Consider the following 13,431-nt stretch of genomic DNA (forward strand, 5'->3'; position numbering starts at 1 on the left):
TCTGTCTCTCTCCTCTGTGTGATCAGGGCTTCCTCCCCATCGCAACATCCGCAACTCTTCCCTCCACCAAATCAACTCTCTGCAGTTCCTACCTTCCACGATGTGGTGTTTTTTTTTCTTCACCCCAGTTATTCAGTTTTACTCTCAATCCTCAGATCAATTTCTTGGGTGTTCAAAATGATTTTATATTTATCTAGCTGTGTTCAAGGGACGAGGCAAGCATAGGCTCTCCCTACTCCCATGCCATCTTAACGCCTCCTCACTTCAGTTGTATTCTAAGAATGTGGGACACTCACCCCAGATCCTTCTGTATTCCTGCCTGCTTTGTGGCAGGCAGAACAATGTTGAAATTGAGATGTGACCTCCAGAGCCTGGTTTGAATCCTGGCCCCAGCACTAATTAGCTATGTGACTTTAGGAGGTTACTTAGTCTTTCTTTTCTTTCTTTCTTATTCTTATTCTTATTTTTTTTTTTTTGAGAGAGAGAGAGGGAGAGGGAGAATCCCACACAAGGGGCAGAGAGAGTGAGCATGAGAGTGTGAGAGAGAGCAGGGCTCACCTGGGGCTCGTGTTTTTACGTGGAGCAGGGCTGAAGCTCACCAGAAGCAGGGCTCAAGCTCACCTGAATGGGGCTCGTGCTTACCCAGTGTGGGACTTGAACTCAACAACTGTGAGATGATGACCTGAGCTGAAGTCGGATGCTTAATGACTGAGCCACCCAGGCATCCTAGGAGGTTACTTAGTCTTTCTATATCTCAGTGTCATATGTAGAGTGAAGATAATAAGAGTTCATCCTTTATGGGGTTGTTGTAAGGATTAGATAGGTTAACATTGGGAAACACCTTTACAGTGGAGACTGGGATATAGTAGGGATGATATAAATGCTTACTAAATAAATAAATAAATAAATAAATAAATAAATAAAATAAGTTTGAGGTGATGGCTATGTGGAACAAGAAGGTTTGGTTTAGGGCAGTGTTCTAAATATTCATCACAATGTGAACCCAGAGTTACACCTGCAGTGGTCAGAGGCAGTCTCTTCACTATAGCACACTCTATAGGGGTGGCTATAATATAATATGCTAATGCAAAGTTGGCTGTATTTCCTCAACAGCTGTAGCAGTCCATCAAAGAGCCATGTGGCGCTCAAAAGCAAGAATGAGGAATACTGATCACCAACACCCACTGTGCACGCCATCTCTCTTACTCCTTGCAACAACCCAACGAGGTCAGTTGTAGCAGATGCTCCCAGTTGACCACCAATATCCATTTTCCCTTTGTTCTTTTATCATAGAATGCCTGAGTTTTGTCAAGCACATGATTGCACAGCCAGTGACTACATTTCCCAGCTTCTTGTACAGCTAGGCATGGCCATGTGACCAAATTCCGACCAAGGGAACGTGAGCAGAAATCAAGTGTGCCACTTCTAGGTTGTGCCCTCAAAAGGAACAGATGTGTGCTTCATTTGCTCCTTTTCTTCCCTTCTCATGGTTGGCATGCAGTCATGACCAAGTGAGGGGGGACAACCGCCTTAGACTCAGAGATGAAGGCCTCATTTTTGAGGATGGCTTAGTTGCCTAACCAGTCGTGCCATCTAGGTCTGAGATGTTTTGTGTGAGAGCAGTAAACTTTTACATTGTTGAAGCCACGGTATTTGGGGAGGTTCTTTTCATTATGGCTGCTTAGACTATACATACTACAGAAGGTATTGATAGCTAATTGTCTAATATCTTATTAATATCTAGAGCTTCAAAGACTTGGTGGAGGTCACACAGTTTGTAAGAAGCCATGGTGGGATTCAAATCCCACTGCTCTGATGCTAGAGTTGAGACCTTTAACTGTGCATCATGTTGTTTTGCCCCTTGGAGCCCTGCTGGTCTATGATCTGGGTTTTGGGAAAGAAGGTAAGAGAGAGACCCTTCTCTTGGTCTACAGCCCCAGCTACAACCAGTAGTTCCACTCAGCATGTATAATTTATAACTATTCACTTCTCCATAGATACGTAAGTGTGTGGTCTCAAGCTATATTGAATGCATTGATTTATCTATGAGGATTTGTCATGTTTTTTGAATTGTCGGACTTTAAGAACCCATGTCTGGTTTCTGCATACAGACTTAAGCCCAGAGTCAAGCACAAATACAACACTTAACAGCACATACAAAGGAGGCAGTCAAAATATCTCAAAGACAGCAGCCCTGGAAAACAACTCAAGCCAGGCATAGCAATCCTAGTAGTTAACATGACAGATTTGCACAGGCCATGCAGGATCCCAGATGAGGAGGAAAAGTGGGTGAGCAGCAGAAGTCAAAGCCAGTCTGAGTCAGATACAGAGGCCAGCGTGCTTGGGCAAACTTCGAAAAGGCTGAACTCCAGCCGCAAATGTTTGCTTGCTCTCCCTATACTATTCAAGGTATCACAATACCATCAGTGATGATGTCAGACTTTCGAGAAAGAATGGAAGAAATCTCTTCGGCTTTCTGTGGTCGCAGTGGGGCTAAGATAATGCTTATTCTTGGCACTATACCTAACACCTGTTCATCCTTCAAGGTTCATTTGGCCTTTATTTCTTGAGGAAGCCTCTCGCGACCTCTCAAGTTCAGGTTAGGTGACCTTCTCTGATACCACTGCAGCAGCTGTATTTTCTTCCTCAGAGCACTCTTCACATCATGTTATTTCCTGGCTTTTTGCTTGTTTTTGCCTATCCCCATCTCTTCACTACTATGTTCCCAAAGTCAAGCACACAGAGTGCATAGGACATTGTAGCCACTCACTAGATAGAATGAATCTCATGGGGGTAGGTGGAAATGGCTGAATATAATGCGAGAGGTGTTGTCCTTTCTGAACAATCTAATAAAATATGCAATGTATAGTACCTAGAATCTAACAACTTATCCATCTTTAAAATTTTATTTCCAGTCCTTACTCTCAGTGCTGGTGAATGTCAACTATTTCAAGTTTTGCAGAAAAAAACTGACCGTATGTCACAAGGGACTTCAAATATGCATATGATTTGAACCAAAAATTACTTCTAGAAGTAGGTCCTAAGGAAGAAAGTACAAATACAAATAGAGGAAGGATGTTCACTATACTGTTATTTATAGTAGAAAAAATCAAATGTTTCCAGTAAGGGAATGTGTAAATAAGGGATCAGTCCTTTGCACATTGTGCAGGCATGAGGGAAAAAAAAACACACTTTGGAAGAATATTTAAAGACTCAGGAACAATTTCATTCCATAATATTAAGTGAAAGAAGCAGGACTTTGGACATGGTTGATGTGCCACGGTGCCAGAGAGGTGGCAGCAAGGTGGTGGACAGGGAGTTTGGGGATGTGTGGCAAAGGAGTTTTCCATCAGGAATAAGAAATTTAAACAAAGGATGTGGTGACCTAACCATTTGCTTTCTTTTGCAGGGAGCATTCCTGATGGACAGGCTTTGCATTTCAAGAAAACTGGAGATTCCGCAAAATTACAAGAAATTGCTACGGTAGGAAAAGAAGGTTCAAACCTTATAGGAATCCCAATTCACAGATGGATGCCTTGATAATCTGAAACATCTCTAGTGAGATGAAGAGGAAAGCTCAGGAAGCAATTTAGAAAAGCTAATCAGCTTTTGTCAGAAGAACAAGTTGATCAGCCATTGCCAGAACTATCTAGCACTGACCAGGCTTTGTCTGAAGAACATTGCAGAGGTGACCAGCTCAGCCAGAACAGCATAGCAAAAGAGTAAACCTCATTACTATTCTAAAAAAGAAAGAAAAAAGAAAAAGAAAAAGAAAAAGAAAGCATCAAATGGAAAAGCAGAAGAAAAACATGAATGAGTACAAGCTAAGTGTGCTGCTAAGAAACAAGAATTTGAGAGTAGAAAACGAGAGAGACAAAGTTCAAAGGCTCTACAAAATGAAAAAAAATGGAAGCGTTCAAAATGTTGAGCAAAAAGATTAAAAAGGGCCAACCAAACTTGAATTTACAAATGTAGTATCTTTAAAAAAAAATACAAGAAAAGAAACGTGTCAGATATTTTGTCCTTAATCAAGAGTTAACCTATCTGCTGTCTATTGAGTTCTTCTGCATATGTCATGTACCTCCAAACAATTAACTGAAGTTATCACCATAAACTGGAACGCTAAGCTACACTAAATATAACATGTCTAAGTATTTTTGTTCTTGGAAAGGAAAATTTTCTATATACAATCTACAGAATATACTTTGTTTCTTATTTATTTGCCTGTGAGGAAAGTTGGCCTGAAGAACGGAAAGAGCCTTCTATCTGGGTGACAGGTTTAAGCATGTAATGCTTTTGTATCACATGAAATTTGGGCCAAATCAAATGTTTTGAAAGTTAAAAAAAAAAAAAAATCAGCTTGTGGGCAAAGGCAGCACTACTTTTGTGGTCCTGCAAATTTCCACTGTGCTCTGTTGGGTGGGTAGGATGTCCCGACTCTGGTCCTTCCCCATCAGCCTCTTCACCCCCTTCCCGAACAACTTCACTTCCTGTGTCCAGGCCAGTGAGGAGAGGGCAGGGAGGGCAGGGAGACCCTCCCCCAGTATTAGCGGACCACGTAAGGAGAAGTCCTTCGTGCCATGGTCTTTTGGGGGCAGGGGGTGGCAGTAATCCTTCAGCTTTCATCTCCCTCAGGGGCAAGGTGGTGGAAAAGCACCCAGGCTCTTCTCTGGGCGTGGGGGAAGGGCTCCAGAGTGCCTGCACTGCCTCCCCGTCTCTGATGGTGTGTCCAGCGCTCAGACTGTTGTCAACTGTTGTTGTTTGTAGGAGCAAAATTATCTTTACTAAACAGATTTAATAGTTGGAAAAAAAAGCAGCACACAACAAATTACACATTCTGTATGATCCGTTATTAATCTCTCTCTCTCTCACACACACAAACACACACACACACACATTGCATACACAAGAGAAAATATTGGTGGGAAAGATATCTATTTATTACTACCTGTGGATAATTGTTTATTTTATATACTATTTTGTATTTCCAAGCCCTCGTTAGGAGGCATACATTACTTTTAAAATCAGAAAAAAAAAGTTAGGGTAATAACAAAATCCAAATTCTTATTTCTGTTTCCTTTTTTCAAACACCCAGATAAATAACATGGAACATGTAGCCTGGAAGAGAAAAAGCACATGGCTTTTTTCTCTCAGGATGTTCCAACTATGGCCATTAACAGACCTCAAAGGAGGTCTGGGCTACTTCCTCTTAAGTAATTGTTCTATTTATTTATTTATTTATTTATTTATTTATTTATTTAAATGTTTATTTTTGAGAGAGAGAGACAGAGTGTGAGCAGGGGAGGGACAGAGAGAGAGAGAGAGAGAGAGAGAGAGAGAGAGAGAGAATCTGAAGCAGGCTCCAGGCTCTGAGCTGTCAGCACAGAGCCTGATGTGGGGCTCAAACGCATGAACTGTGAGATCATGACCTGAGCTGAAGTTGGACACTTAACCGACTGAGCCACCCAGGTGCCCCAAGTAATTGTTCTTATTAGAGCAGAAGTAATGTGTGGAAAAGCAAAATAGGCAAAGTAGAACGTATGTGCCTGTTTTACACGTATAAACACATTTAGAACCATTGTCACTTTCTGCAAATTGGCTTTCCCTCTCCTGTCTGCTCAGGACTAGTCCACAGTGGGTTGAAAACATACACATACCATTCTGTGGTAGTGTTCACTGTCCTTCCCTCCCAGGGCATTCTGGGTTGTGACACATCTCTTCTCTTTTACACTCTTCCTTTTTTCTACCCCCCTCTCTATCCCCAGGTTACTCCACAAGGCTATTGCGAAAAGAATGAAATCAAAATATGTGGAATATTCTCAGTCCCTCAGAGGGTGGGTGGAATTAGAATAGAAATAATTATCTCAGTTTCCATTACTTTTCATGCTGCACTATATTACATACCCGTCATCCAACAAGACACAGTTCCTCCTCTATTTCAAATACTGATGAAAGAAAATTTGTCAATAAAGGTTCCTAGTTGAGTGCCCAGACTTTTGTCTTCAACATTTACTGTATGGCCTACTTTGTAAGTTTGGTTTTAGATTTGGTGATATCAGGATTAATAACATTATGTTTTGTGCCAGTATATTTTATTTCACTGGGTTCTGAATAATCAGAGAACAGTATTTTCTAAATAGCAATTGTATTCAATACCAGTGAAAATATTCACATGTTTGTATTAATAAAATATAAAAATCTGGGGCCAAATTTGTTTACTGAACCAATCATTTGGGATTACCTAGGAGTCAAATAGATTCAGTTTAATGTATTTTTAAACTAGGGCTGGTTTTTAGGAGTGTTTTCACTTAAACTATAATTAGGTTATAGTTGTAAAGCCAATGAATGTAATGCTACCAGTGTAGCTAATATAAATTCATGGCCATTACTTGTAAGCACATACCTTATTTTAATGTACAAGATTTGACATGATCTGAAAGTGTCTTGTCTCTCCATTTCTCTTTCACTGGAAATTCGTTAGGAATCCAAACCAACACTAAAGGAAACACAGAGAAAAAAAAATAAACAGGACAATGTTCATGTAGAGATCAAGGGTTAACACATGACTCCAGGCCTCTTTTCATTTACTTGGTTGAAATTTATCTTAGTCAACACAGAAAATGATTAGTTTGATCTTTTCAACATTTATTTATTCAACAAGCCATGAGCCCAGGAGATGAACGGGGCTAGAATCCTGGCTCTATCCTTTAATAGTTGTGTAATCTTGGACAAGTTACTTATTTAACCTCTCCATGCCTCAGTTTCCTAAACTGTAAAATGAGGATAATATTAGTACCTAACTCATAGGGTTGTTGGGAGGGTGAAGTAAGCAGGTGCACACAAAAATCTTAGAAGACTCCTTGGCATGGAGTAAGTACTCAATAAATTCTAGGTGTGCAGAATACAACACAGAGCAAGATGTGGCCCCTGCCCTCATGGAGTTTATACTCTGGTGGCAGTAGGAATGAAGTGGGTAGCAAAAGACACCACACAAATCACACAGCTAATAGCATCTTTGCAGTTGTGTTAGGTGTAACGAAGGAAAAATAACAGGGCACTGAAGATCAATTTTGGGAGCTGCTCTTTCAATGAACTGCAAAAGTTAAACTTGTAGGACTGAGATTCTTGATACCACACTTTTGTAAAATCAAGAACACCTGAAAGTTCCACTATCCTATATCTACCCATTATATGTAGCTTTATTGAAAAATATCAAATGTAAAAGTTGAGCACCCTTAATTTGAAGATCATATGCATCAAGGTAATATTTAAAGAGAAATCGTAGCAACTGAAGGGGAAAATCATTCAATCCATTTGATAACACTGACAAATTAGTCAATAACTCAAGATTTAATTTTCCAATATGGCTCTTTAAAGACATAGAATTCTAAAATTCTTAGAGTTTTTCAAAATTCTTATTCTTAGAAAGGCAGGATAGCATAGTGGATCAGGACCCAGGCCCCCAAGGATCTAGGTTCTGACATTTTGCTGGCTTTTAAGCTCCATTAGGTAAGTTCCTCCACCTCTCTTAAGCCTCAGATTCGTCATATTTCAAGCGGGGGATAATAAAACTTTCATCACGAGATTGAAAAATTAAACGATATAGTCTGGCAAACATCTAGCAGCATCTGGCACACAGCAGATAGTCCAAAACGGGGAACTTCTAAGCCGAAAGGGAACCTAAAAGGCTGAACTTCCTTCCTAAGGATTTTAGACCATGAAGACGCTTAAGAACTTGTCAATGTTTCATTTTTTCCGTGGAAATAGTCTGTGATCCAGGAAAACTAACGTGACATTTGAGAAGATTACTGGAATTCATCCCAGGGTTTCTGACTTACTAAAATGAGCTGAGATCGTGTTTACGCCTCAAAGCCCCACCCCGCAGCGCCTAAGCTTTTCCTCAGCAAAACAGGCAGGCCACCAACCGTCGCTTCGCGTGGCAGCCTGAAGGATGCTGATAACCGGGGGGCAAGATTAAACCGGGGGGCCCAGCCCGGGGTTCACAAATCCTGCCGTTTGGGGGGCAGAAGGGCGGGGCTCCCCCGCTTTTCACACACCTCTCCGGCCTTTCCCAGCCCCCTGGTTGCGTCTCCCTCCCGGAGGCCCAGCGCCTGGCCCCTCTTCTCCCGCCCATATTTGGCTTCCAATCCCATCCTGCCTGGCGCTCGAGCGGCCAATCAGGAGGCGGTCCTCCCTCGGGGGACGGGGCGAGGGGCGGAGCTGAGTGGCGGAGCCTGCGGTCGCCTACTTCAGTCGCTCGGCGGTAGACTGGTTCTCCAGCGGAGGGTGGAGACGCGTCGCCGAGGCTGCCAGCAACGTTCTGCGAAGCCAGTCGGACACCATGGCGGACAGCCGGGATCCAGCCAGCGACCAGATGAAGCTCTGGAAGGAGCAGCGGGCCTCGCAGGTATGCCCTGCGTCCCTCGAGCCGGCCTGAAGGTTTGCGCAGAGAGCTGGGCGTGGGCAAGTAACGGCCCGGCTTCTCCTGCGCTGCGGTGTGGAGAGGGGCAGTACCACTGATCACGGGCCGGGGTGGGCGCTGCTTGGGCGCTGCTTTCCTGTTTTGAAGGACTGTTCCATTCGTGGGGAGAAGGGGAGAGGTTTCTGGGGCTGGGGACACGCCTGCAGGATTTGTCGTCGGCCGCAGGGCGTGAGTGATTGGCTCCGATTTTTGCAGTTCTGCCAGCTGGGACAGAGGTCGCAGCTTGAGGGAGGAATGAAGGCTCATGGGGAAAGAGGCAGAGAGCCGCAGCAAGAAAGGAAGTGGGGGCGGGGAGGGGGGGAGTGGGAACGGGGCTCCAGCCTTGACCTTGATCTGGCAATAACTACAAGCTTCCATATTTGACGTGGGGGCAGGGATCGTGTTTTATCATCTCGTCCCCAACACTGCTCACGATACCAGATACTCGGTACGCACTGCATTGAACGACTAAACACTCCTAACATCCATTATTCCATTTGCATTTAAAATAACACCATGCCTAACTTTGTAGAGCTGGAAGCGACAGTAGGGATTAATGGCGTTTATTCACACGTATTCTTTGAGAGCCTGCGTAATCACTGAGCCGAGACAAGGTGTACAAATGCCAGTGAGGCAAGAACTGTAGCATGGAGAAGCTCAAAGTCTAGTCAGGGAGACAACACAGATAAACAAATGATTAACATACAGGGAGCATGGTGAGGGCTCTAATATAGGTTATCTGTAAAGTGTAAAGGGAATGACCGGACTTGGCTGGAAAATTTCCCAAAGCACGTGACATCTGAACGAGAGCTGTAACGATGAGAAGGCTTTCAGCTCAGTAGTGGTGGGTGAGGCATTCCTGGCCAGTATCCACAGGCGCAGTCTTAAAGAGCATCTTTGAGCAGGTTGGATCAGTTGAGAGTGCATATCAGTTGTCATATTGGCCCAGAGAGTCTGAGGGACTTGCCTAGTTCGCATGGCAGTTGGTTAATGGCAGAGGACGAGAGCCATGCTTTTTTCTCATCTTAATGCTCTTTCTCAAAAATAGGTTAGTATTCATGAACTGGGGTATTAATGCTAAGTGTCCATGGGTTGCTTTATTGTTCCCTGCTCTTGAGAAGGCTGTCTGTCATTCTCCTCTAAGGGCCTGGAACATCTCTCTTCTCATTTTGTCCTTTATTATATGCCAGGAGGGTAGTTCAGTTTTTCATGAGCTCCTAAAGTGAACCAGAGCGCCTTGGAGTCTTATTAAGGACAGGCAGCGAGTGGCAGAGTCAAGATTAGAACGTAGCTGGTGGGGCCAGGATTCTCTCCGTATCCAGTGGTCACTAAATCCTGGTTCACACTGAAGTTTTCATGATACTCTGTGAATTGAGAAGAATATGGACTATATGGTGAGTTTTTCATAAGGCACAATTTATTCATTTTTAAAGGACCCCCCACCCCCCTTTGTTCTGAGACTAGCTTACCTCTTCATTTGGAGAATCAGTAACTGTTGTTAAGTCATTAAGACCCTACTGGTGATTTTCCCTACATGGTTGCCTATGTGTGAAACATCTGGCTCACAAAAGCACATCTATGATCGGGGGACTCATAGTCGAAATAGTGCTGTCTCCTCTGCCTGTGGTATGTCCATGCGCTGTGTATGTGGTCCTGATTGGCAGTCACTTCGATGTCTTGTTGCCCTTCACTCTTAGCTGCTCTCAGTGAAAACTACTTATTTCTTTGAGGTGATCCCCTCTCCTGATCCTCCAAAAGGAATTTCGCATAGGTAGCCTTTACAATTTTCCAGTGCTTTTTGTGGAAAATTTCAAACAGAGCAGTTGAAAGAATTGTGCAGTGTATACTTATGTATTCACCACATTTTGCTACGTATCTTTTATTGTGTTATTCTATCTGTCCATCTCTTTGTTCATCCATTAACCTTCCCCTTTTTGGGGATACATTTCAGATTAGATTTTAGAAATCAGTAGACTTTACCCCTAAACACTAAGCCTGCAAATGAACAGAGTTCTGTGTTTGATTGTGTGTTTAAGGTAATACCTATAGTGAAGTGTACAAATATTAAGTGTACCATTCCAATGTATTTTGATAAACATATACACCTGTGAATCCTTTTCCCTCATCAAGACATATGGAAGGTTATTGTCACCCTGGAAAGTTCCTTCATGCTGCTTCCTAGTGATTTATTGCATCCCCTGCAATCTTGCCCCACGCAACCACTGTTTTGACTTTTTTTTTTTTTAACCATCAGCTTATGTACTTTTTTGTGTTAACACTTCTTTCGTACAGCAAAAATGTTTTAAGATTTAAAAAAAGAAAAAAATGTTTTAAGAGTCATTCATGTTGTTGCATGTATCAGTAGTTTGCTGTTTTTATTACTGAGTAGTATTCCACTAGATGAATACACATCACCATTTGTTTATCCCGTTGCTGGACATGTGAGCTATTTCCAGTGCTGGGGTGTTATAACTAAAGCTACCTTGAGAAGTCTCATACAAGTATTTTTGTGCACATATGCTTTCATTTCTCTTAGGAAATACCTAGCAGTAGAACTGCTGGGTGATGGGGTAAGTGAATATTTTATGAGAAACTGCTAAGCCTTTTTTTCCGAAGTGTCTGTACCATTTTACACTTCCATCAGCAGTGTGTGAGCGTTCCAGTTGCTCTACATCCTGCCAACATTGGTGTTACCAGCTTTTTAATTTTAGCCATTGTTGGGGGTATGAAATGATGTCTCTGTGGTTGTAATTTGCATTGTTCTGATGACGAAAGATAGCTGTCTTTTCATGTGCTTAGTGGCCATTGGTATGTGTTCCTTTGACATACCTGTTCAAATTTTTGTCCTTTAAAAATTAGTTTTTAATTGTTGATTCATAGCTCATATTTTAAATCATACGCAAGCTAAGTACTGCAATAATCTCCAAATATCTAATGGTATAAACACATTAGAGATTTCTTTCTCTCTTACCTGATGAGCTAAAGTGGTTTGAGGTTGAAGAGGTGGGGTGAGTACTCTACTGCCACAGTTATTGAATGTTCCAGGCAGAAGGAGTCTCCCCCTTTGACAATACTTGGCTTTAAAGGTTGCCCTGGGCATCACAGTCCAGCCATGGAAGGTTAAGGACACGGAAGAGGGTATGTGGCAAGTTTAGGGACCAGGCTGGAAGTGGTATAGGTCACTTCTACTCACATTCCATTGGCTGTGGTGCCACACCTGTTACATGACCACAGCTAACAGTGAGGGCACCTGGGAAATGCAGTCTACTTCTGTCCGGGTAGCCAACACTACTATTTATCCGAACCATACATTCCATGTGAAAATCTGGCCATTTCTTATGATGGGGTGATGGGCAAGCAGATATAATCTTTTTTTAGAGATTATGTCATTTTTACCTTCTAGCATTAAAATATTCTGTTAGAAAATTATGATAGTAATGGATAATGTGTGTGTGTGTGTGTGTGTGTGTGTGTGTGCATGTATTTTTTTCTCTCTCCATACTTGGCAAATGCCTCTCTTTAAGTGGGCAGCTCTGTATCAACATCCTCCATTCCATTCCTTGTTTTTTTTAGTTTTTTGCTAGACTGTGAGAACTTGAAGTTTTGGAACTACTATAGGAAGGCACCCTGTTATCTCCTCCCTCAAGAACCAGTTGCAGAATGCCAAGCTGGGCGTATCCTCCTTTGGAACCAAAGTGTCAACCAATGTGAAAACAGTTTATTGGGAATCTCTCCTTGTAGTCAGATTTTGTTGCTAAAAAGTGAATTAGAAGCTTTGTAAACCTTAATAAGTGATCACTGAATCAAATGTTATAGGTATGACTTGGATTTTCTTAAAAATCTTTATTTCAGGGTGCCTGGGTGGCTCAGTTGGTTAAGCGTCCGACTTCGGCTCAGGTCATGGTCTTGCGGTTCATGGGTTCAAACCTGTGTCAGGCTCTGTGCTGGCGCCTACTCTTGTGTCTTCCTCTCCTTCTGCCCCTCCCCCACTCATATTTTCTCTCTCTCTCTCTCTCTCTCTCTCTCTCTCTCTCAGAAATAAACATTAAAAAAATCTTTATTTCTCCTTCTCTCAAAATTCATTGAAGGGAAGGAATTGGTTTTCCAGGTATTCCAGTATTTCCAGGTTTTCCAGTCACGTTGGATGAGCTTAAATAGGAACATTCTTGCTCATCAATTAGAATATTCTTCCTTTTGGATACTTAGGCTTAATTAGTAGCTTCTGATCTCTATAAATTGGAGAATTTGAACAGTTCAAGCTTTACCTTAAAAAAAAAATTTTTTTTTTTTTAATGTTTATTTGTTTTTGACAGAGAGACAGAGCATGAGCAGGGGAGGGGCAGAAAGAGAGGGAGACACAGAATCCGAAGCAGGCTCCAGGCTCTGAGCGGTCAGCACAGAGCCTGACGCAGGTCTTGAACTCACAGACTGCGAGATCATGACCTGGGTCGAAGTCAGATGCTCAACCGACTGAGCCACCCAGGCGCCCCCAAGCTTCACGTTTTTTAAACGGTTCCTTTATTACCTGGGAGAGAGATTGGGTCTTAGTCCATCCATTCCTATCACTGAGTCGTAAGACAGAGCCCATGAGGATTTATGTATCTTTCAGGGTAATTTGATAATACCTACATCGATATTACACTGCCAGCATTTGGGATGGAGAAGGGGTGATTTACAACTCCTTGTGCACATGTGCTTTTTTTTTCTTTTGGGAATTACATAGGAGTGAGATGGCGGGGTCATTGTGTGGCAGTGAGAGAGACATGAGAAGTGGAATCAAAATTTCTAAGCTTTCATTTGTTTAGCCAGCATGTAGACCACTCTATATTTTTCTCCAGGTAAGAAAAGAGTGGCTGATGGCAAAAGTTAAAACAAGCAGATCTTTAGTTTTGTTTCTTTTTTTCTTGGTTTTGTTCTTTATTTTCCTCCTGAGTATTGTGACTGCTATGGTTTCTAATAAAAAGAGTCAA

At 42.3% G+C, this 13,431-nt stretch overlaps 1 protein-coding gene and 1 long non-coding RNA gene across 4 annotated transcripts in view; one reads left to right on the plus strand and one right to left on the minus strand.

The window, feature by feature from the left end:
• Nucleotides 1–8,064, minus strand: part of LOC123601577 — a 56,293-nt gene extending 48,229 nt beyond the window's left edge. For 2 of the 3 annotated variants that reach the window (XR_006714170.1, XR_006714169.1), the window contains exons 1-2: nucleotides 7,839–8,064; nucleotides 6,404–6,496 (exon numbers count right to left, since the gene is read on the minus strand). This is a non-coding gene — a long non-coding RNA (uncharacterized LOC123601577). Of the gene's footprint in view, nucleotides 1–6,385; nucleotides 6,497–7,838 lie in introns of those variants that run through there. The other variant, XR_006714168.1, reaches the window with a different exon arrangement.
• Nucleotides 8,065–8,185: 121 nt separating this feature from the next.
• The window catches only part of CAT (catalase), a 36,168-nt gene continuing 30,922 nt past the window's right edge, over nucleotides 8,186–13,431 (plus strand). The window contains exon 1 of the mRNA XM_045484923.1: nucleotides 8,186–8,407. Coding sequence (XP_045340879.1) covers nucleotides 8,342–8,407 — 66 coding nt within the window. The 5' untranslated portion in view covers nucleotides 8,186–8,341. The remainder of the gene's footprint in view (nucleotides 8,408–13,431) is intronic.

The sequence above is a fragment of the Leopardus geoffroyi genome, chromosome D1 (assembly GCF_018350155.1).
Source record: "Leopardus geoffroyi isolate Oge1 chromosome D1, O.geoffroyi_Oge1_pat1.0, whole genome shotgun sequence".
Lineage (NCBI taxonomy): Eukaryota > Metazoa > Chordata > Mammalia > Carnivora > Felidae > Leopardus > Leopardus geoffroyi.